The sequence below is a fragment of the Electrophorus electricus genome, chromosome 20 (assembly GCF_013358815.1).
Source record: "Electrophorus electricus isolate fEleEle1 chromosome 20, fEleEle1.pri, whole genome shotgun sequence".
Classification (NCBI taxonomy): Eukaryota; Metazoa; Chordata; class Actinopteri; order Gymnotiformes; family Gymnotidae; genus Electrophorus; species Electrophorus electricus.
In genome coordinates this window covers 8,276,022-8,298,129 of record NC_049554.1, presented here as the reverse complement: position 1 = coordinate 8,298,129, position 22,108 = coordinate 8,276,022, and the positions used below count along the sequence as shown (strand labels likewise).

The following is a 22,108-nucleotide window of genomic DNA, read 5'->3' as shown; positions in this document are numbered from 1 at the left end:
GTTCCTGGAGTTCATGACAGATATCCAATACAGCATCTAGGTTTTTTTAAAATATAAAACTACAGCATGTCTTTTTGTGGCTTCAAAATGGTCTTCCCACTGAGCCATGACAGAGAACATGATGCACAAGCAGCTGGAGTAGGTCTGACCCCACCACCACCACCAGAACCTTAGATTTTAAATGCAGTACAAGTGCGTTCCACTTCTAGTAGTGTGCTGACCTTACTCCAGGACGCTTTCCAGACTCCAACTACTTTATCCCCCCAAGCAAAAATGGGGTCACGGCTGGTCTACTTCTGCATCTGTTAAATGTCAAGGCTTCACTTGCAATGCTTCAGGACAACAGTCTCTCTAGAGGAACCTAACTACAGTTATGCTATCTTAACAAGTGCTGAATAGAACATGCTGCTGAATAGGTAGGACAAAATGACAGTAAAGGCTAGGTACTCAGTGAGGTTTTTCACCAGTGATGGATCTTATATATAGATTTACATTTATAGCATTTGACAGACGCTCTTATCCAGAGTGAAAAACAAAACTGTTTTGTCATTTACTCATAGAATACATCCTAGCCAGTACAATAGGTTAGAGTACAAGATACCAATGAACTAGAATGCTGTTGAAATACAGGGATTAATTCTGATGCATGCAGGTATCAATGCCAATGCATTGATGCATTTGCTGATGTGGATCTTGAATGTTTCTTCTCCACTTTCACTTCTACTTGCTCACTAGTCACCATCTTACACCTAATGAGATAAGGGAAAAGGTAGACATGTCCACTCAGGCTTTGTATTAGAGGCCTTTGGGGTTGTAGTCCAGATATATCCCACTGCCTCAGAAGGGCACAGTGGGTTTTCTGGATGACAGTCCTGTCATTGTAATGTCCAGTTCCTGTTTCCTTGGAAGTTATGATGCATACCATGGGCCTGGTGTACCCACATCCATACACAACAAAGAATCTCAATAGGTAATGCCCACAGGCATAACTTCGCTTGGAAAATTGCTGGGGATAAGAATGTGAGCCAGATGTTGCAGCTCAAATTTGCTTTTCTTTTAAAAGCATTTTCTCACTTGTCCCAAATATTTGAGTCCATACCCATGACCGATTATCGATGTTTTGCTTTCACACACAACAGTGCTTTTGGGATGCATGGGATTTCACCATGCAGAAGCACCTGCAAACAAGGAGCCGTTCTCATATAAAAATATATATTTTGTTGCATTGAACATCTATAGATTGCTTTTTTCCCCCTGTAAACTGCAGTTACAGTGCTTTGCAAAAATGATGGGTACCTGAAAAATGGACTTAAAACGTTTATCTGGATAGTAAGCATTTATTTACTCAGAAAATACATGAAACTTGAAAAGGGAAGTAACGCAATAAGTTGAATCAGCCAGGTTACACATGCGGTGCCGGGAGCAGAGAGCTTCCACACCTACTGCACACCACTCCAGAGCTCGCTAAAAGCGAACCCCAGACCACCAATTTCAGAAGGACCAGTGGTCGGTGCTCTGGACTGCTCCCGGGCTTGAAAACAACTTTCACACTTGACCAAATGTACCAAACTCATGGAACAAGTGGACCTGGGTCTGGAAAAAAGCTCTTCTGTGAAAATGCCCTAAGAAATTAAATCCTTGGGCATGTGCATACATGGAAAAGAAATTGGTGCTGGGACTGAAAGAAAGAGGTTCGCAAAAGAGGCTTTAGTATGGTGGCTGTGAAGACCCATCACGCTGCAATTACACAAACATATTCATCCAAATGAAAACATGTGGGCTACATTTCCGAAATGTGTTGTGTACTACAAAAGGCACAACCTTTAATTTCCAGGGTAACCTGATAAATCTTTATAATTCATCAAACATCCAGTTCAGGAGATACTGATTGCATCCGCTGGGCATGCCTTCCCATGATATTTTGCACAAACGTTCAAAGCCAAGTTTAACCAACAATACACCATGATTTCGCAGTCTGAGTGATTCATATTTAGCCACAGTGTATTTCAGTGATAAAACCAAAGAGCAATCAGTTAACAGGTAAGAACGTAACTATTTAAATATTGTAACCATTACACCAGGCTACAAGATTTTATTCATATTTATTTCTTTAGCATTTACTTTAGCAATTACTTAGTAATTCAGTTGAGTTACATAATAGACTGGATTAATTCAATTTGGCTGTATATCTAGCCAGTGCAATGGTTGTACTAACATTTCAACTAGCAAAGCATAGAGCAAGAATCAATTACTAATAATTTGCTTAAAATGTACAGGAGTAAAAAACATTCTTTGCAGTTATTGGAGAAACACTCAGGTAATGATACCGAAAATAGCAAAAAATACATTTGCTCATTGCACACTAATATAGATGATCTATCAAAAGAGCATTCTGGGCAGAGTCTGTTCTCCTTCCATTTTGTTCAGCAACCAGTTTATGCTTTTGCTTCCACCCTGTCTGTGTATGTCCAACTATTCTTTGTTTTACAAGAGATAGTGGTTTTATATCTGTGGTTATGGGTTTTTTCCTACTCATTTATAGCCATGTGCAATGTGTGAATGATCGTTGTTAACCCTGATAGCTCTAGGTGCTGTTTAAGGGTGTTTTTCACATCTATTACCCAGCTGCATATAAGACCTGGACAGTTGTGGTGTCGTAAGTCAGATTTTCCTGTCTCCAGCTGTTCCTGTACTCTTTTTCCCCAATTAAGGCTGTTTCAGAACTCTGAAAAAATTGGGATTTTTTTTAGAAGCAAACTTACATGTTGCATTTTTTATTGTTATGTTAGAAGCAAATATAAATATCTTGGTACATAATCGGAACGTAGCTATTCTTGAATATCTGTGTTTTGTGATGTTGTTGGCAGATCGTCATATTTAATTACAGTTTCAACTACATCATCTCTCTCTTCCATAAGAGTCTTCTCTCTTGTCCATTGAAAGGTCAGGCTGATGGAGGTAAGAGGATGGAAACCCTTTCTATCCTCTCTCTAGGTAGTGCAGGAAAATTGTAAAGAAATATTTACAGAGAATGTTGTTTTTAATGCAAGCAAAACCATTAGAGCCATGAGGCAGTTTTTACAAAGTCAACTGTATACCATGGGATGTCACTATATCCTTTAACTTCAAAAACATCTTCTTCAGTGTTCATTCTTTTGGTTTAATTTCCCTCCATTTCCATTGTTCTGTCTGTCCAGGTGGTGCTCCAGCAATGCTACAGAGCATCCGAAGGAGTTGTTCTACTGCCTCATATATAGATATCGTTGGAGTTCCTGATCCTTATGGTGCAGTTCTGCTCACCGTGGAAATTACAGTTATATTGTGTGGAATTTGGATATGCATTCTGAAGTGCATTCCATGCTGTATCCTAATAATTTCATCCAGAAATTTGTTTTCCATCTGGATACCAGCCTTTAAAAATATTTAATGCTTTCTCAATGTATGATGTTCAGTCTAACTGAGTAATGAACATTGCTGCAACAATGTAGCCACAGTTTGTTTGCACACACAAAAAATAGAGCCAGGTCATATTCTGTGGTCTTACATCAATTGTTTCCAACATTGCTTCAACACATTTTTCTTGGTGGAGAAACAGATTTTATTATTCACAACTCTTGATTCTTCATCTTAGACAGGATATGAAGGATGAAGATAATCTTCAGGTAGTTCATTTTCCACTGATGTGCTTGTGTGCTTAGCTCTGTTGTAGAAGACTTTTTTGGAAGACCAGAAAAAATATGTGCATCATCATTCTTATAGTCTCTCAGTTTATGGTGTCGCTTCTCCTAATCCATTTTTGTGAATCACATTTACCTTTTGCCAGGTATATGTAATTATTTATGCTTTAAGCTGAAGTAATATGCCTTCATATAAGTGGGGGTAGCTATGTTGGACATCTTGATTTTCATGTAATGCTTCACTGTAGCTTGCATCTCCATGTTGTCAGTCATACCTTCTTCGACAAGTTCCTCGATCCATTGGATCAGCTCAGGGTGGATTGTTTGTGCCATGCCTAAAAGACCTTCAAGGACATGGTTGGTGTGAGCGCCAAGTAAAGGTAATTCATATAAAGGTAATATCTTTCTTCTACAGAAGTAAAGGTAGTACCTTTCTTATCTTATTATTTATTGTCTTATTATTTCCACCCCCAATGCCCTCGTGCTGTAGCCCAGCACATCTCCACCCCAGCCAACTACTTCTTTGTTGCCTTTGACAGATAGTCTCATGCAAGGTAGGTTTCGGACACGTGTACACCATTGAAACCAAAAAAGATTGTCTAGAAAACTGGAATAGACTTTCATTTTTTATTTCTTTATTTTTATTATTATTATTATTATTATTATTATTATTTTCACTTGCTATTTATTTTGCTCTTTATTGTTTATATTGTTATTACTATGGTGTCTATTGTCAGCCAGAAGAGGGCCCATTTGAGTCTTGGTTTCTCTCAAAGTTTCTTCCTCATGCTCTAGGGAGTTTTTCCTTGCAACTCTTGCCCTTGGTTTGGTCACTGGGGGCTTGGACTCGGACATGTCTAAAGCTGCTTTGTGACAACGGCTGTTGTAAAAATCACTATATAAATAAATTTGACTTTGTCTAAGGGATTTTACTTTTTCCTATGGGTGATTCACATTTTGGATAACAGGTTGGATAAATTAGATCAAATTAAAAATTTTAAATGTATTTTTGTGTTAGTAAGGTTCTGTTTGTCTAAGTAAGGTTAGTAAGGTTCAATTTGTCTAATATTACATGTTCTTTAAAAATCTAAAAGCATTCACTGCAACAAATACAAAAAAGAAAATCAGGAAGGTAACAGCTGTAACAGCACTGTAAGTGTTTCAAGTCTTTTGTTACTCTGCCACATTTCCATTTTTTATAATGTTAACCTTCTGTTTTTAGGGGTATAAAAAGGTATCAACAGATTGGCTCCTGTCACGATGTGCCAGGCACCTAGCCCAAGGGACACACCCATTACTACACACACTGAACCTTTCCCAACCCCCTGATTATTGATTGCTTTCACCTCCACTCTGTTTGCTTATTATGTTTTCTTCACCTCTACCCTGTTTGTTTATGTCATTGTTTTGCTGTATCTGTCACGGATAGTCCTTCCTCGCTTCCATGGTTTCCCTGTCTTGTGTATTTTAGTTTCATTCCATAGTTTCGTTTCCTCTGCCTTTCATTGGTTTTCCACACCTGTTCCTCATTTCTAGTCTTGTCAAGTTCATGTATTTAAACCCTGTCTTGATTGGTCATGTATTTAAACCCTGTTCATTGAATGGATGTATGTTTGGATGTTTTTGAAAGCCAGTATCTGTATGCCCATAAGTTTGTACTCCATGCCTCCTAGTCTGTATGTTTTTCCTAGTCTTTGTGTTTATTAGCCTCTGTTATAGCTTGATTCTCCTGTTTTCCCTTCGAGTGCATTTGTTTGCTTGTTTGTCATGTATCCTAGTAATCTCTGTATCGGTAAACTGAACCTGGACTACTCTGACGACTACGACTTTGGATTTGCCCCTAATAAATCTGGCTCTTCTCTGCACATGCATCCACCTCCTTACAGATACACATCTCAGTTGCCTCAAGACTTACTGTCAGCGCTTTTGCTTTTTGTTTGCTCTTTAGCCAGCATATGTATATATATGTATATATATGCATGTGTGTGTGTGTGTATGTATTTATATATATATATATATATATATATATATATATATATATATATATAAAATGTGCATGTGTGTCTGAAGAAGATTCCAGATGAGACACATGTGTACTCAAGTAAGAGATGTTCACACAGGAATGAAATACACACAGCTTCCAGAGAATTTTGAATATATACCTTTCGCTCATATACACTATATTGCTAAAAGTATTCACTCACCCATCCAAATCATTGAATTGAGGTGTTCCAATCATGTCCATGGCCACGGGTGTATAAAACCAAGCACTTAGGCATGCAGACTGCTTCTACAAGCATTTGTGAAAGAATGGGTCACTCTCATTAGCTCATTGAATTCCAGTGTGGTACTGTGATAAGATGCCACCTGTGCAACAAGTCCAGTCATGAAATTTCCTCTCTACTAAATATTCCACAGTCAATGGTCAGTGGAATTATAAAAACTGGAAGCAATTGGGTAAGACAGCAACTCAGCCACGAAATGGTAGGCCACGTAAAATGACAGAGTAGGGTCAACTGATGCTGAGGTGCATAGTGTGCAGAGGTCACCAACTTTCTGCAGAGTCCATCATTACAGACCTCCAAACTTCAAGTGGCCTTCAGATTAGCTCAAGAACAGCACATAGAGAACTTCATGCAATGGGTATCCATGGCCAAGTAGCTGCATCCAAGCCTTACATCACCAAGCACAATGAAAAGCGTCGGATGCAGTGGTGTAAAGCACGCCGGCTCTGGACTCTAGAGCAGTGGAGATGAGTTCTCTGGATTGATGAATCATACTTGTCTGTCTGACAATCCAATGGATGAGTCTGGATTTGGTGGTTGCCAGGAGAATGGTATATGTCTGACAAGTGTAAAGCATGGTGGAGGGGGGATTATGGTGTGGGGTTGTTTTTCAGTTGGGCTTGGCCCCTTAGTTCCAGTGAAAGGAACTGTTAATGCTTCAGCATAGCAAGAGATTTTGGACAATTTTATGCTCTCAACTTTGTGGGAACAGTTTGGAGATGGCCCCTTCCTGTTCCAACATGACTGTGCAGCAGTGCACAAAGAAAGCTCCATAAAGACATGGATGAGTGAGTTTGGTGTGGAAAAACTTGACTGGCCTGCACAGAATCCTGATAGAACCCAATAGAACGAGCCAGGCCTTCTTTGTATGTTTTTGTGATTGTCTCTTTATTTCCTGTTTTTGCTTTGTGTCTTTTGGTTTCCTTTTGTTTCTCCTTATGTCATCTCCTTATGTCAAAGTTAGGTTTGTTGACTTCTGTTTTCTTGACCATGGACCATTCTGAGACTAATGATTATAGATGTGACCTTAATAAACGTCCCTCACCTATGCATTTGCCTACAGTGCTCAAAACTAATAATGACATGGTAGGTCAACCTGGTAAACTAGATAGATTATAAAGATACTCAGAGGACTTTCCATTAATAAACATTTATCACCGGTGCCCTTGCATCCTGCATCCAAGGATGCAGTGAGCAAGCAACATATCAGTATGTGGTTGTTCTGTTGGGACAAAACTCTGCATACTTTGCCAAAGCTGCCCAAGTTGGTCCAGTCCCAATGGCACCAACCCAGTGAGAGCAAATTCCCTGGCACTGTGGGGAAAAAGGTGTCTCATTGTCACTCAAGGAGGTTCCTTAGATTCCCCCACTGGATTTTACCCAGGTGCACATAGTTTTCACTTCTGTGCCAGTGCTATTTTATTTCCAGGATAGTGAGTTGGTGCAGTCCTGGTAGTGTTACTGCTCTTGTAACTGGAATGCTTGGGCTTGCGAGAGTGCCTAGGGGCCTCGCTGTCTGTGTGTCTCTGTTGCCCCAGCCTGAGCCATGACTCCTGTCTGTGGCATGGAAGATGCCACTCCAAGCTTTCTTTCTGGCGTTGAAGACACCACCCTGTATCCTGTATCCAGCCATGCCTTTCTCAGGGGCACTGCCTCCACTGCCCTCCTCTACTAGGAGGGCACTGCTTCTATCATGCTATGATCCCAAGAAGGTGCTTTCAGACCTGCCGGACCCGCCACCAGATGTTGCCATGGCACTGGACCTGCCAGACCTGGCAGATCAGCCAACCTTCAAATCTTGCTGGCCTTCCAGTCTCCTGTGCCCATCTCACCGGGCTTTCTGTCTCCTCTACCTGCTTCAATAGCCTTCCCATCTCCTGTGGCTACCGCAATAGCTTTCTCTTCTACCCCTGTGTTCTTTCTATCTCCCTTTCCTGATTTTGTCCAGTCTCTGTATCTATCCCTTTGCCCATTGTTGTTACCCTCTGTCCATGTGTCTGCTTTTGCATGTGTCACCATGCCCGTGAGTGTACATGTCCCCATAACTGTCCTTGTTCCTGTTCCTGCATCTGTTGTTCTTCATCCCCTAGTTCTGGTCCCATTCCCATTGTGGTTTTCCTGTCACCCCAGCTCTTGCTCCTGCCTTCATTCCAGCTCCTATTCCTGCCTTTGCTCCTGCTTCCATCTTCACCCTGGCCCCTGTTCATGTCTGTGTCTAGTCATGTTTTCTGTGTTGTTCGTTTTTGTTCTTGTTTTGGCTTGCATTCTGTTTGTTTTGCATTTTAGGAGCCGTGCATATTGTTAGGGATTCTATCATAGTTCCCCTTCTCTGGCACCATGGTTTCTATGGTAACCTGCTCCATGTGGGTATCTATTTCTGTCATGTTGATTTTTCTACCCCTTATTTGTATCAGGTTTTTTTTGTTTTGTGTATTTATACTTCATTTTTGCAAAGGTGGATATTGTACCTACCTTATGTCATTCTGTTTTGTAAGTGCCTGAATGTTTTTGACTTGTTCTCTGTGTTTGTCTTTGTTTCATGTTTTTGCTTTGTGTCATGGACTGTTCTGAGACTAATGGTTATAGATTTGGCCTTAATAAATGTTGCTCATCTATGTCTTCATCTATGTACTTTGCCTCACTCCCTGTGACAATACCTTTACATTGTACAAAACAAATTTGATTGAGTAGGCCAACCTGGTGAAATAGATTTTTAAATGTACTAAACTGATCATTACTCTATAAATCAATGTTACAGTTCATATGTAATATTTTTATACAGATAAAGGAAGATCTGTTTTAGCTGCAAAGCGTCTATAATAACTAATTTAATTAAAAAGCATGAACTGAACATTTAAAAACATTCATGGTGGTTTTACTCTTGAAATTGAATAATTATTGGTCAAAGTAACTGGCAAATTGAAGTGCTATCCTACCAGATGCAGCTCTTGAATGGTGTGACTCAACATCCATTCTTGGCTTGCAGCACAGGCCGCTTTCATGGAGAAAGAGAAAGAAAGAAAGAAAAAGAAAGAAAGAAAGAAAGAAAGAGAGAGAGGTAAGACAGTTAAGTACTAGAGTTTAAAAAAAAGCCAATATGTTTTTCCTAAGTAAAATCAAACTTTTCCAAACAATACCAACATGACTCTGAAATATGTCTACCCAGAGTAAGATTCATTTTATTTAGTCAATGAAAATCTCTCACAAATTCCAAGATAAAATGCTCAAATACGCAAACTGTCTCAAATGGGCACACAACATTCCACAAAGTCATTTGTGCAAAAGTAATTTGTGTCTGTATCATATGCAAGATGTAGTGTATTGGGTATTTGTGCCTATATGTTTTTTTACTGTGTATAATATTAACAAGAGGAAGTCAGTCATCTTTCACACACAGTGCAAAAAGTGTGACGGCTGGTGCTGGAAGATGCACGAGTGCTTGTATTTGGGGTGTTTTTTAGGTTGTTGTAATTTTCTTTTTTGAGCTTTGTGGACTGGTGGTGGTGATGGGTGGAACATACATGAAATCAGTGGTGCAGGAGTCCAGCACAAATTTCTGCCAAAGGAAATATGTTTAATCAAAACAAAGTATATTTGATAAAATTAACTCCCTCTAACATGAAAGCTGTTGTCTTATGCTGGGAACAAACTGCACAATATTTTTATTTTTCACAATGGTTACTGTGTCAGATTTGGCAATCTTAATGACAAATTTTTGCTGTGTCATGGACACTGGCAACACGACATTCTTGATGACACTGCATCATCCATTTCTGAGGTCACTGGGGAGGAGCGTGAAGAAATTAGTAACCATGGCTATTGAAGCACTATGTGTAATGCTAGCGGTTTTGTGTTCAGAAAAGAAAATGGACATAAAAGGACAGAGGAAGAGGACAAGAGCTGTCTATTCTCCAAAGAGTGCTTGAGGTAACCAATGTATTAACATTTAAGTAATGTATCTAGTGTAACAAATTTCCTTAGGAACAAGCGTGAGGCAGAATGTATTTGCAGTGGGTGGTTTATTAACAAGTGAAACATCACAAATGACAAAATGAACAGGGACAAGGGGAAGACACCGAGGTAGAACACCACATGAACTAGACAAATGAAAAGCACGGGTGACAACAACGCAGCGAGCGGAATTGAAACAGGGCAGAATGAGCATGACTTACCAAAATAACCAACAAAGAGCAAGCACAGGGTACAGATAACCAAAACAAAATCATGCACTAAACAGACTCAGCTGAACATGGGAACAGGGAGAATCAAAAACACGGACCGGAATGAAGTAGCAGACGAGGGGCAGCGAAAACGAAACCAAGGAACAGAGCAGTGACGCAAAGGAAAAACAGACACGACTGGGAAACTACAGAAATAGGGACACCAGGAGGACAGCCATTCCTTACAGAACCCCCCACTAAAACGCACAACACCAGGGCATGCAAAATGAGAAAGGACTAGGACAGGAACCAGACTAGACACTGGAACAGACAGGAGTTCAGGTTAGACAGATGATGCAGCGGGCTACACAATGCAAAGACAGGATCAAAGGGAGGAGCTAGGGATGACAATACAGGATTGGAAGCAGACGGGAAAACACAAGGAGCAACCAAGGAAGGGACAGGACCAGAGGCAGGACTATAGCCAGGCTTAGTGGCAGGGCTTGCGGCACATAAGGGATTCCCTGCTAAACCCTGGGCCAGCACCGCAGTCGGGGCAGACCTTGGAACAGAAGTAGGAATGGGAAAAGCAAGCCGACTAGTAGTGTGGCTGGAAAAGGATGAGGATGTAGAATCAGGAGAGGAGAGCAGTATTGGGGGCTGGCACAGCAGCCTCAGGGAGTAGAGGAGTATCAAAAGTGATTCCCGGCATAACCAGAGTTTGTATGGGTCCGGGAGGTTGATGGAGGGGCCTCAAGGATCATTGACTTGCCAGGAGGCATGTCTGAGGGAGTTCCAAATGTAATCGGAGGCACACCTGTAGCAGCTACAGGGGCCAGAGGGGAGTCTGGAGGAGCGACCACAGGGACAGGCCTGGCTCGTGGCCCCGGGACAGGCCTGGCACATGGCCTTCTCCACTCTAGGAATATCAGAGTCTGCTGACGCCATGTTCAGCAGCGGCGGGCCTGTGCCCATGGCTGCCTTGCTCAGCGGCGAGTCCGGGAGGTCCAGAGGTGCGGCCGCAGCATTCAGCGGGGAGTCTGGGAAGCTCAAAGACGGGGGTGAGCTGGTCAGCGGTGCTGCAGGGTCTGGAGGCATTGCTACAGTATTCAGCAGCACTGCAGGGAGATCCAGGGGTCCACCTACAGGCATAGACCTGACATAGGGTACAAGAACAGATTGAGAGACCTCTTGGGTGGTGAGGATAGGCCAGGAGGCCACCACAAGGCCAGGAACAGGCTCAGGATGAATGGCATCTCTTGCGCCAGGGACCGGGACTTGGTCAGGAGGGGTGGCGTCTCTTGCGCCGGGAAAAGGAACAGGCCAGGAGGCATCTCTCGCACCGGGAACATTCATGGCGATGCCATCCACTATTCCAGGCACAGAAACAGGATGAGCAGCATCTCCTGCACCGGGGACTGGAACAGGAACAGAACTGACAGAGTCCTTTCTTGCGCCAGGGACCGGAGTTGGCCGGGCAGTGATGTTGTCTCTCCGCTGGAGGCAGGGGCTGGATCCAGCCGGGTGGCGACCACCACACCAGAGATAGCGACAGGTCAGGCTCTGTTCTCCACTCTGGAGGCAGGGACTGACTGGGCAGCTGAGAGGGGAGTAGCTAAAGAAGGCAGGTTTGGTGGGGTTGTAGCAAACCGTGCTGTTAACAGCCTGAAGAAACCTTCCACAGTTCTAGCCTCCTGAGCTCTGTGCAGGAATATTAACTCCACCCACTCCAGTGCTTTACCCCAAAGAAAGGTGAACAGCACCTTCACTAGGTCAGGGGGTTGAGGGCATGTCAGGTACTGGAGGTATATGCGGCACTGCATAACGAATCTCCCTACCGACCTGTCCTCCCAATCGTACTCACTTGGAGCTGCCATAAGTGAGGGCAAAACCAGGGGCTTCCCCTCCCTGAGAGTGGAGAGCAGAGTCTTGAGATAAGCAAGCTCCCCCTCTGGCAGCAGTCCAGTGTCCCTCATAGCGTGGCGTGAGGGTTGCTGAACCGAAGATGACGGAACAAGCGGCGACAGACTGAAGCCCTCCTGTTGAATTTTCTTAGCAACAGTTTGATTATTCTGTAACGAAGTCCCTTAGGAACAAGCACGAGGCAGAATGCATGTGCAGTGGGCGGTTTATTAACAAGGGAAACGATCACCAAGGGCAAAATGAACAGGGGCAAGGGGAAGACACCGAGGTAGAACACCACATGAACTAGACAAACGAAACGCACGGGTGACGACAATGCAGCGAGCAGAATTGAAACAGGGCAGAATGAGCGCGACTTACCAAAAATAACCAACAAAGTAGAAGAGCAAGCACAGGGTACAAATAACTAAAACAATCATGCACTAAACAGACTCAGGCGAACATGGGAACAGCAAGAACCAAAACATGGACCGGAACGAAGCAGCAGATGAAGGGCAGCGAAAATGAAACAAAGGAACAGAGCAGAGACACAAAGGAAAACAGACACGACTGGGAAACTACAAAAATAGGGAGGCCAGGAGGGCAGCCATTCCTTACAGCTAGCTACCAGGTTTGCTGTATATACATGTATGCATTTTATGTTTGTATTTGTAAGAGATTTGATTCTTTTTTACCATTATACCTTTGAACTGACTAGTCTGAAGTTCACAACCAACAGATTTGGGTTACTGGGATGTCACTGACAATAATTAATGTTAACCCTGAAAGGCCCAGAGGAAAGCGTTCAAAGCCACTTGGGTTCTCTGCTGCATATGATAGCACTTTCAGCAGAGGAGGCATGCCATTGTTGGGCTGGCAGTGCCGCTGAACATGCTGAGTGATGGGTCCAGATAGCACAAAATGGGACTGGGGATGCAAAAAGAATGCACTGGATGAATGAGAGGAGTGCTAATTAATTGTAACAGGCTCGAGGGGAAATTATCAAAGAGACTCCAGTTCATTAACAAGGACAATGTGCAGGTGCATGGCCTGTGAATTTACAGTTTTGGTCTGTATGCATGGGAAAGAGTGCAAGTCTGAGAATAAAGATATAAAGCAAAAGGTTCGCTTTATATTGTGATGTTTCACCACATCACAATATATGAACAAATTTTACATAACCAAAACATTTGATAATGATCTGTAATCATGAACCCAACTTGCTCACCTCTAAAAACAGGAAAAAATGTTCTTATAAAAAATTCTTATAGGGTTTTAGATTTATTATGAAATCTAAAACTAATATAAAGCTATCACAGTTAGTCAAAATCTGTCTGTCAACTTACATATTATTTGGGTAAAATGGTTGGGTAAAGTGGTAATGCAGTGGGGAAGTGATACATTATGGTCAGCAACTGTGATTAAATCTCATTTAAAATTTAAAACACATTTAAATCTCATTTAAAACACAAAGAGAAGCAAAAAGAGCAGTAGTTAAAATGCAAACAAACCCAACTAAAAGCAAAGATTGACATTATATTTATGCCATTATATTTATATCATGCAATCTATTTAGCATTAACATTACATTATATATTATATAGCTATAATGTTATATAGTTTATGGCCCTATCCAACTCAGTAAACAAAAACATGATAATTAGCTAAGGAGAAAAAAAATGGTTTATTTACGATCCACTGTCTATAATGAGACACTAAACATACAAGTATCTGCCACAAGGATGAGACTGATGATGTGCCTCAGACACATAGGGGACATGGATACCATGGAAACAGAAGAGGTGTCATGGCAGAATAAGCCCCTCCATGGAATGTACCATTGACAGATTGCAGAGGTGACGAACATAAGATAATCCTGCAAATGGCTGGAAACAGCAGGATTGAAGATTAGCACAGCGGCACTAATCACTAGATCATAAGAGGGGTGCATTACATTAGACAAGACCTAATATGCAGTCTGAGCAAAGGAGCCTCTGAGACAAACCTGCATGTATTAGCATGGTAAATGACTGATAGGTAGGGATCATATACAGAAAAATATGTAAGACATATGTGCTGGACACCTCCCCAAATCTAAATGGGACCAGCCATGACTTATGTAAAAAAATTAAGCTAATAAATAAAATAAATCTTGTGGGACTTTCTGATCCAGACAGAAAATTGAGCAATGAAGAACCAACAATTGCTTTGGTAATCAATGTGGCAAGCCCAACTGATGTAACCATTCAGAGGGGGGAATATGGGAAGATGGAAAAATACTGTGGAGTGGAAGAGTGAATGTGGAAGGTTAACACCAAGATTGCCACAGCTGTGATAAGGGCACTTAGAGCTGTGATCCCTTGGAAGTTGGAGCAATAGCTCCAAGACAGACATCAATCTCAGATCAGAAGTGCGCTGTCCTTGGAATGATGAAAATACTGCACAACACCTTCAACTCTGACCTGTGATGAAAAGATTTTATGAATGTGATGAAAGGCATATATAGCCCTATTTATAATCTGCAGTATAAATAAATATTAAAGCATCCAACTAATAATTATTACTTGCTCATGTGTCTAAATCAGACCATTTAAGAGTTTAACTGTTAAGACTGACACAACCTATACAGGGTACAGGATACCATGTTACAACTGACTAAAAAAATGTGTAAGCCTATTTAGAACAGTTATAGAATAAGAGATACCTTATAAAGTAATCAATCAATATATATAACATAACAGCCTCTATAGGAAGTACTGAAAGTAACAGTAGCCATTTATTAATTTATTACATACACAAAGCCCTAAAACATATTTGTTCACTGTCAGAGTGGCATGGCTAAATAAAAAGTAATTATATCATATTATGTTTCACTGTTACAATTAATAAAACTGTGCAAAGATTTGGTTTAAAACAGTTAGGACCATGTGTATGTCACGGTATACTCCTCTTCCCACTGATCACGTGGTACGGACTGCCACATGCAGTGGGAGTTTATTGTTGACTGTGTTCAGTGCTACTTCCTTCTTGTTTGTTTCCACAGCCCCTTGTTAAACACATACCTGCACCTTATTCTTTGTTTCATTTAGGTTTGCATTTAAACCCCTGTGTGTTGTACCACATCATCAGTCACTGTGCATGTTAGATGTTCATGTTATCTGTTTGTGTTCACGTTCACCATGTGTTAGTGTAGTTGTTTATCGTTTACTGCACATTTCACTGGTCTGTTGTGTGAGTGCCATCAACGTTTATTGTTTATCGTTCATGTCTTACGTAAATAAATGTGTCTCTATCAAGAGAGGTCCGTGCGTCCTGCTCCTTGCCTTGCGGCACTCGGGTTGTCACAGTGTATAATGTAAGATGTTTTGTGTACAGTATAATTATATCAAACAATCAACAATAGGCTTCTAAAATAGTGTAGATGTTATACTCTCAACATTTATTACTGACTGTTATTGAAATCTAAAATATTCAGTTTTATGAAGTCATTTATTGAATTTGTTCCAATTTTACTCATTGTGGACAGTAGATAATTTAGAATTTTTCTATCATGTATGGTTTTTAAGTGGCAGGAGAATTTACACTTATTACACTTAAAATATGTAAAAAATGTACTTCTAAAATGTAGAATATATGATTTTTGCCCATATTTGTCTTCAGGAATACCCCTCTTTGGTGTCCAGCATATGAGTATGCAGGAACAAAAAACTATGGTTGACAGAAATTCTGAAAACATACTTGGATGTAGCGTGTGTCATGATCAGTGACCTTCCTAGCATCCCTGTCTCCATGACTTCCCTGTCTTGTGTCTTTGTTTTGCTTTACTTCCTTGTTGTGGTTCAATTCCTTAGTTTCGTTTTATCCGCCCCTCATTAGTTGCACCTGTGTCTAGTTAAGTCCTCATTACCCTGTGTATGTAAAACCTGTTTTTTGTTTTTTTTTTGCCTGTGTTTTGCTGGTCATTGTATTTCTAGTCTCCATGTGTTAAGTCTAGCTGCTGTTTGTGTGATTCTTAGCCTGTTTCTAATTCCTAGTTGTTCGTGTTTCCTAACCTTGTGTTTATTCTAGCCTTCATTGATCCTAGCCACTTTGTTATAGCCTGCATTCCCTGTTTGTCATCGTGTGCTTTTGTTTCATTTAGTTGATCATGTATTCCCAGACTCTTTTGGCTCACTGACCCTGGACTGTTACAATGACTCTGGATTTGCCCATAATAAATCTCGCTCTTCTCTGCACATGTTCCACCTCCTTACCACTTAGCATTACAGCGTGCAAAAATACATAATGAACAGGCATTTATACTGCAGAAAGCGAAATCAACCAATGCTATTAATGCTAGTAATTAAAACAAAGACTGCAGACTTTAGATAAAGGCAAATATAAAATATGTATGTTATATTATAGCAGTTACTTTCAGTTAACCTTAGCTAGAATACTAACTAATGTGAGCTATTATCTATCTAATAATACTGTATATGCCAGGAGCAATTTGACAGGACAACATTTAGCTAAAAAAAACCAATTTGGAGCAAATTTAATAAAATTGCCCAGCCTCTCACCAAAATATTGTTTTATATGTAAATGCAGAAAAGCAAATGATGCATGTTGGACTCATGTTTATATTGGTCTCATATCGCTTGTTAGACTCATGTTGGTTATGTTAAACTTCTGTTGGTTATGTTGGACTCATGTTAATTTTATTAGATTCACGGTAGACATTAGACACATGTTATTTATGTTAGAGTCATGTTGGTCATATGACTCATGCTGGTTATGTTGGTCTCATGTTGTTAATGTTAGACTCATGTTGGTTATGTTAGATACATTGGTCATTAGGTTTATAGTAATTATGTTAGTCTCATGTTGGTCATGTTAGGTTAATGTTGGTTATTAGACTCATGTTGGTTATGTTAGACTCATGTTTGTTATAAATGTATCATTCTAATTTACGACAAGCCTTTCACTCAGTACCGACCCCTACATTTTCCATTTATTCTTGCCAATTTTTATCTCCTTCACACTCTTTGTCTCTATCCAGTCTCCACCTTGCTCCCTCCACTTCAATCGCCTACACTCTTTCAAGCTCACTCTGTTCGTGGGTTAAATGATGATTACAACTGTATTTTGCAGAGGAAACTTCAAAGCCAGACTTCACCTATATGAGTCATCAAGCACTTCTGAGGTTTCTGACAGAAGTTATGTATTATATCTAACATATAAATATATGCATCTGTAACATTTTGACCAGGATGCACTTGCTGGCATGCAGGTGAGTCCCAACTGTTACATCAGTTTCAAGCACAGCTGTCCACAGAGCAGTCAAGAGGATAACTCCCTCTTAATTATTTATCATTTTGGCATCTAACAATTACCATTCCTTGACACATACACAAACACACGAAAGAGAGACAAACACACACACACACAGAGGGAAAGAGACAGAGACAAAATGTTTTTTGTATGAAATCACATGAAGGCCACACGTACATGCATATCCAGGCTCACTCAGACAACACAAGTCTTTTGTATCTTTTGAGTTCAAGAATTAATGTGCAAGATCTTCTCAATAATAAAGCAGTTTCATTCCTTCATTCCTTTTTGGGGCAACTGCTTTGGGTATTATTCCAGAACCCCCCACCTTGTAACTCATATTTCTCTCATTCCCTCTCTTTTCCATCCATACACCACCATCCATGCAACTGACATTTCTCCCTGCTTGCTGTTGCCATGGCAACCTATCCTGTAGAAACAACCTTTCTCCTGTATGTTAAACATGTTTATAGAAACAGCCATGTATACAAACATATATAGAAACAGCCATGTACACAAGCACAAGTATTTACTGTTCACACCTCATCATAGTTCAGTTAATAATATTAATAATAATAGCTCACCATAGGACATGCACAAACTGTGTATGTCTTTTTAATTTCCTGCTATTCCTTATTAACTATTATTTATAAAATGTGCATTTTTGTCATGACAACAAATTATGTTGAAGTAAAGTTAACAAATGAAATGAAAGGTTTCAGCAAACATACTAGTTTTTATAGTGGCAAGCTACATCTACAAGAGTACCACAGCAGCCCGGTGTGCCACTCCCATCTTAATATCTTCCTTTGCACATCTTCCTTCAGCATTTTAGTCTCTGAGGGAAACTAATATAATATTATTTTAACATTTCATGTGTTTTGTCACTTAATGATTAAAGGTATACTATCACTTTTACAAGAAAATCACATTACTATCTTACTGTTTATATTTCCTATATATGCACACTTAAAACTATCTAATAAATTACAATGTTCATCTATATTTAAAAAATGATATTTGAATTAGACATGGACATCTGTTGCATTCACTGAATTGTTTTGAAAAATTGTTGCATTAACATTTGATATGAAACTATAGGTTAATAGGGTTATGAATTATGCATTTGGATGAATTATTGCATTAAGGATAATAAAAAATTGTCTATACTTTCTGATTTCAGAGTATTAAATTATCAGCTGAAAACCTGGACTGATGGAATTTGTGTGTTCTAGCCTATTCATCCTACAGTTCCTTTACAGACATGTGGTACCTCCTCTGTGCCTCCATCATTACACACTCCTTTTAAAATTTTAGGAATACCACAGTCATTTGCATGCAAGAAGCATATATCCTAAGATAGATCTTAAAGGATAAAGATATCTTAAAGGACTTTATTGAAGAAGAACTTGCTATAGGATAGATGATCAGTTGGAAGCACCAAGTAAGTACCTGTTACTTTAGTATCTAAGCATGAGAGTAGCTTAGTATATTATAGATACAAGATGGCAACTAATAAAATGTGTGATGAATTAATAATTTTAATTTTTTAATTAATACTAACCTTCTTCCTCACTGGACCCTCTCTGCATGGGTCTGTGAAGAGGGATTGGAGTGGCAGGGACTGCTGGTGTTGCAGGAGACTGGGTACTCTTCGTGAAAATGCCACTGATAAACTTCAGCATTTTTCGGTCTTTTCCTGAGGCATGGGTAGAAGCACGCTGTCCAGCTGAGGCTCCAACCTGGGCCTCCTTTCCTTTTTTCAGGTCCTCTGAAAGCAAGTGCAGGTCACTGTTATCCAGTGTACGGCTCTTGCCTTTTCGCTGTGGTTTCATTGGTGGCCGTGTGGCAGGGGCTGGGAGTGAGGTTGATATTGTTCTAAGCTTTTCCACCTGAGGACTATCCAGAGCTACAAGCCCAGGTCCTGTATATGCTTCTTTTGCAACCATTAAAGGCTCTATGCCAATACGTTGGTACATGCCTCTCCCCTCACTTTCAGACCAAGAGGCCCGATATGGTCCCATTGTCATAGTGATTGTCACTGGGGGCGAGTGCTCTCTGACCTGACAGTCCAAGCTCTTGGCAGATGAGGAGATGCTCTTGCTGGCCTCTTTGAGCTCACGACGATTCATAGTTACTGCAGCTCTCAGCAGGGCTTCAGGACGTTGACTGAGATGGACTGGGAGGCTGGAACGTACCGAAGCCCCATTAGACACAACGACATCTGAGGCCTTTTCTGGTGTTTGTGTGTAAAATTCTGTTTTGTAAATATCAGGCTTAGATGTTTCTGTTCTTTTTATGTCACTTCTCTTCTCTTCATTATCAGGGGAAATTTTAGCAGAAGACTCTGCCCTAATCTCTCTGTGAAGTTCTCTGTCCTTGTAATTACTTAGGACAAGAGGGCAGCTTATCCCTTTGGCTTTCGGTGGTGGAGCTCTGACTGCACATCCAAATTTGCTCCCAGGTTTCATCTCATTATTTGACTTCCATCCCCTAACCTCAACCTTCTGCTCCTCAAAACATCCAGGGCTCTTCTCAATCTCTGGAGCTGTGCTTATGTCTTCCACCTGTAACTCCTCCCTTGTTTTTGCTCCATGTTCCAGGCCCTGGGAAAGGGCTGGGGCTGTGGTTGGAGCCAATGTTTTTGTTGGCTCAGTCCCATCATCAGTCCCTACAGCCTCAACCTTGACCAGAGTGAGGGAGATGAGGTAGGTGGTTCGTCGCTGCAAAGTGCCTGAGTGGCTCATGGGGATGGTAGTGGAGTCTTAGAGCCCTTTAAGCAAATACAGTCATACAGTGAACTGAGAGATAGTAAAGTCAACACGAAGCAGATCTACCAGATGCACCCAATAGGTAAAGCAAGTATAGGCCATCAAATATCTAGGTGACCATTAAGAAACCAAAGCAAAAAAAAACCAAAACTCTTTTTTTTTTACATGTATAGCTTACTCAAATACAGTCTTTTAGCTTTTTAGAGCACATCATGAATAACTACTACCTGAAATAGCAGAGAACATTAAAAAAGTAGATTTGATGTTACAAAACTCAGCAAAGGAGGCTTAGTCCTTCAGATCAATGCAAGGAACATAATGTATATATCTTGCATATATCCTGGTTCATGTACAGAAGCTTCTTCCTCAAATGGTGTGCATCAGATCCCTCCTTCCCTTTTTGATTTGTGGAAGTGCAATTCACCGTCTGGGATTTTCAGACAGTAGGTTACAGTATGGTCTAGACCTCGGAATTATGCATTCTGAGGTATGAATAAAATTGAGGAAAATCCTTTGCTGTCCATCCACATTTAAAGGAAATTTCTGTTAGTCTCGAAAGAGTCCTTGCCATGTGTCTCTGTTCCACCTGTTTATTTCCCCGGTTGGGCGCTTTAATTCCTCCAGATCAATGTTTTGTTGTATAGCAAATGTTTGCTCAATTGACGGATTGGCAAGTGATTGTGTCGCGTAATCCGCATTATGTGATTGGTCTTCTGTGTCCATACGCAAGCTGCAAATAGAAGACAATGAAAGCCAACCTGATTCAGAACAGGGAGACCGTTTGTTTGGGAAAAAATTGTACGGAGAGAAAAAAAGGTTTCTAACTGCAAGCCAAGGCATCAGATGCTGGAAATTTACAGTTAATGTCAGTCCAGTGGCAGAAAGAAAGCATGTTCATTTGCCTTCATTCTGCAATACAGTCGGCACAGGAAAAGCGAAGGACAGCGGATGCCTTTCTGGAAGCCGTAGAAAACCAATCGTCTTTTACCACTGCATTCTCGCTCTCTTGCTCTCGCTCCTCATGCTCTCTTTCTCTCTCTTGGTCTCTCTCTCTGTCTCCCTCCCTCTCTACAATGTCTCATGCAATTAGCAAGTCAAATTTTACTGAGAAGGGAGGGAGTGGAGGGGAGGGGGAGAGAGAGATAAAATGCATTCAATCCTTCTGAGCCCCTCCTCTATCTCTCCTCCCCCTCAAAGCCACCCTTCCCTTCTCTGGACGAGTCACACAGCCAGAATGGATGAGAGAACACCACAGATGTGCACACTCAACACATCAAATGTGAAATGAGAGGAACCAAAAAGAAGCATAGATGTACAGAGTAAAAATAAATCTCAGCTAATAAAGAACAATTAATTTATCATTTATTATAAAGTGCTCCCTGGAAAATAAGAATAAAAGACTCTTGTCTTCCATAAGCCAGCTTGCTGTAAGATGTTATCACTCCCACACATGCTTACTCTTTCATTCAGTAGTCACGGCAATGATTCAGTGCTCTATTTTTTTTTTTCAGTGACAGACCTTGACTGAACTATTTTCTTGTGTATAATTCTTTTTATCGTTTGCTTTTCCTAATATTGTCCCCCTTGTATGTGTCTCTATAAAATGGGATGTGGTGATGAATCCGGAGGAATATTTGGGTAGTTGCTCACAACACAGGGCAGAATGAAAAAAAGAAACAAGGGGAAAGAGCACAGCTGCAGATCACACAACAAGAAGGGCAAAATAAGTGGAGGTTGTAGAGAGAAGGTGCGATGGACTGAGAGTGTGAGAGTAAATAATTCACTTTCTCTATTGTTACTAAGTTACTGAAATACATGATTTCTCAGCTCATTTATGTACAATCAGATCTAATGTTTCTTCACTATCTGTGTGAGGGATGAAGAAGTATAACTCTGCAAATTACACAGGTAATAGATTCAGTAATGCATGATATCAATACCATTAGCACCAAACCACCATACAAACTGCTAACGTTCATTCCTTCTTGTATATTTATTCAAAT

The 22,108-nt window shown here is 40.6% G+C and overlaps 1 protein-coding gene across 3 annotated transcripts in view; it reads right to left on the bottom strand.

The window, feature by feature from the left end:
- Window positions 1–21,118, bottom strand: part of LOC113572409 (arf-GAP with GTPase, ANK repeat and PH domain-containing protein 1) — a 47,403-nt gene extending 26,285 nt beyond the window's left edge. For all 3 annotated transcript variants that reach the window (XM_035520143.1, XM_035520144.1, XM_035520145.1), the window contains exons 1-2: window positions 18,899–21,118; window positions 8,899–8,957 (exon numbers count right to left, since the gene is read on the bottom strand). In XM_035520143.1, the coding sequence (XP_035376036.1) occupies window positions 8,899–8,957; window positions 18,899–20,081 (1,242 nt within the window). In that variant the 5' untranslated portion in view covers window positions 20,082–21,118. The remainder of the gene's footprint in view (window positions 1–8,898; window positions 8,958–18,898) is intronic.
- Between the last annotated feature and the right edge of the window lie 990 nt (window positions 21,119–22,108).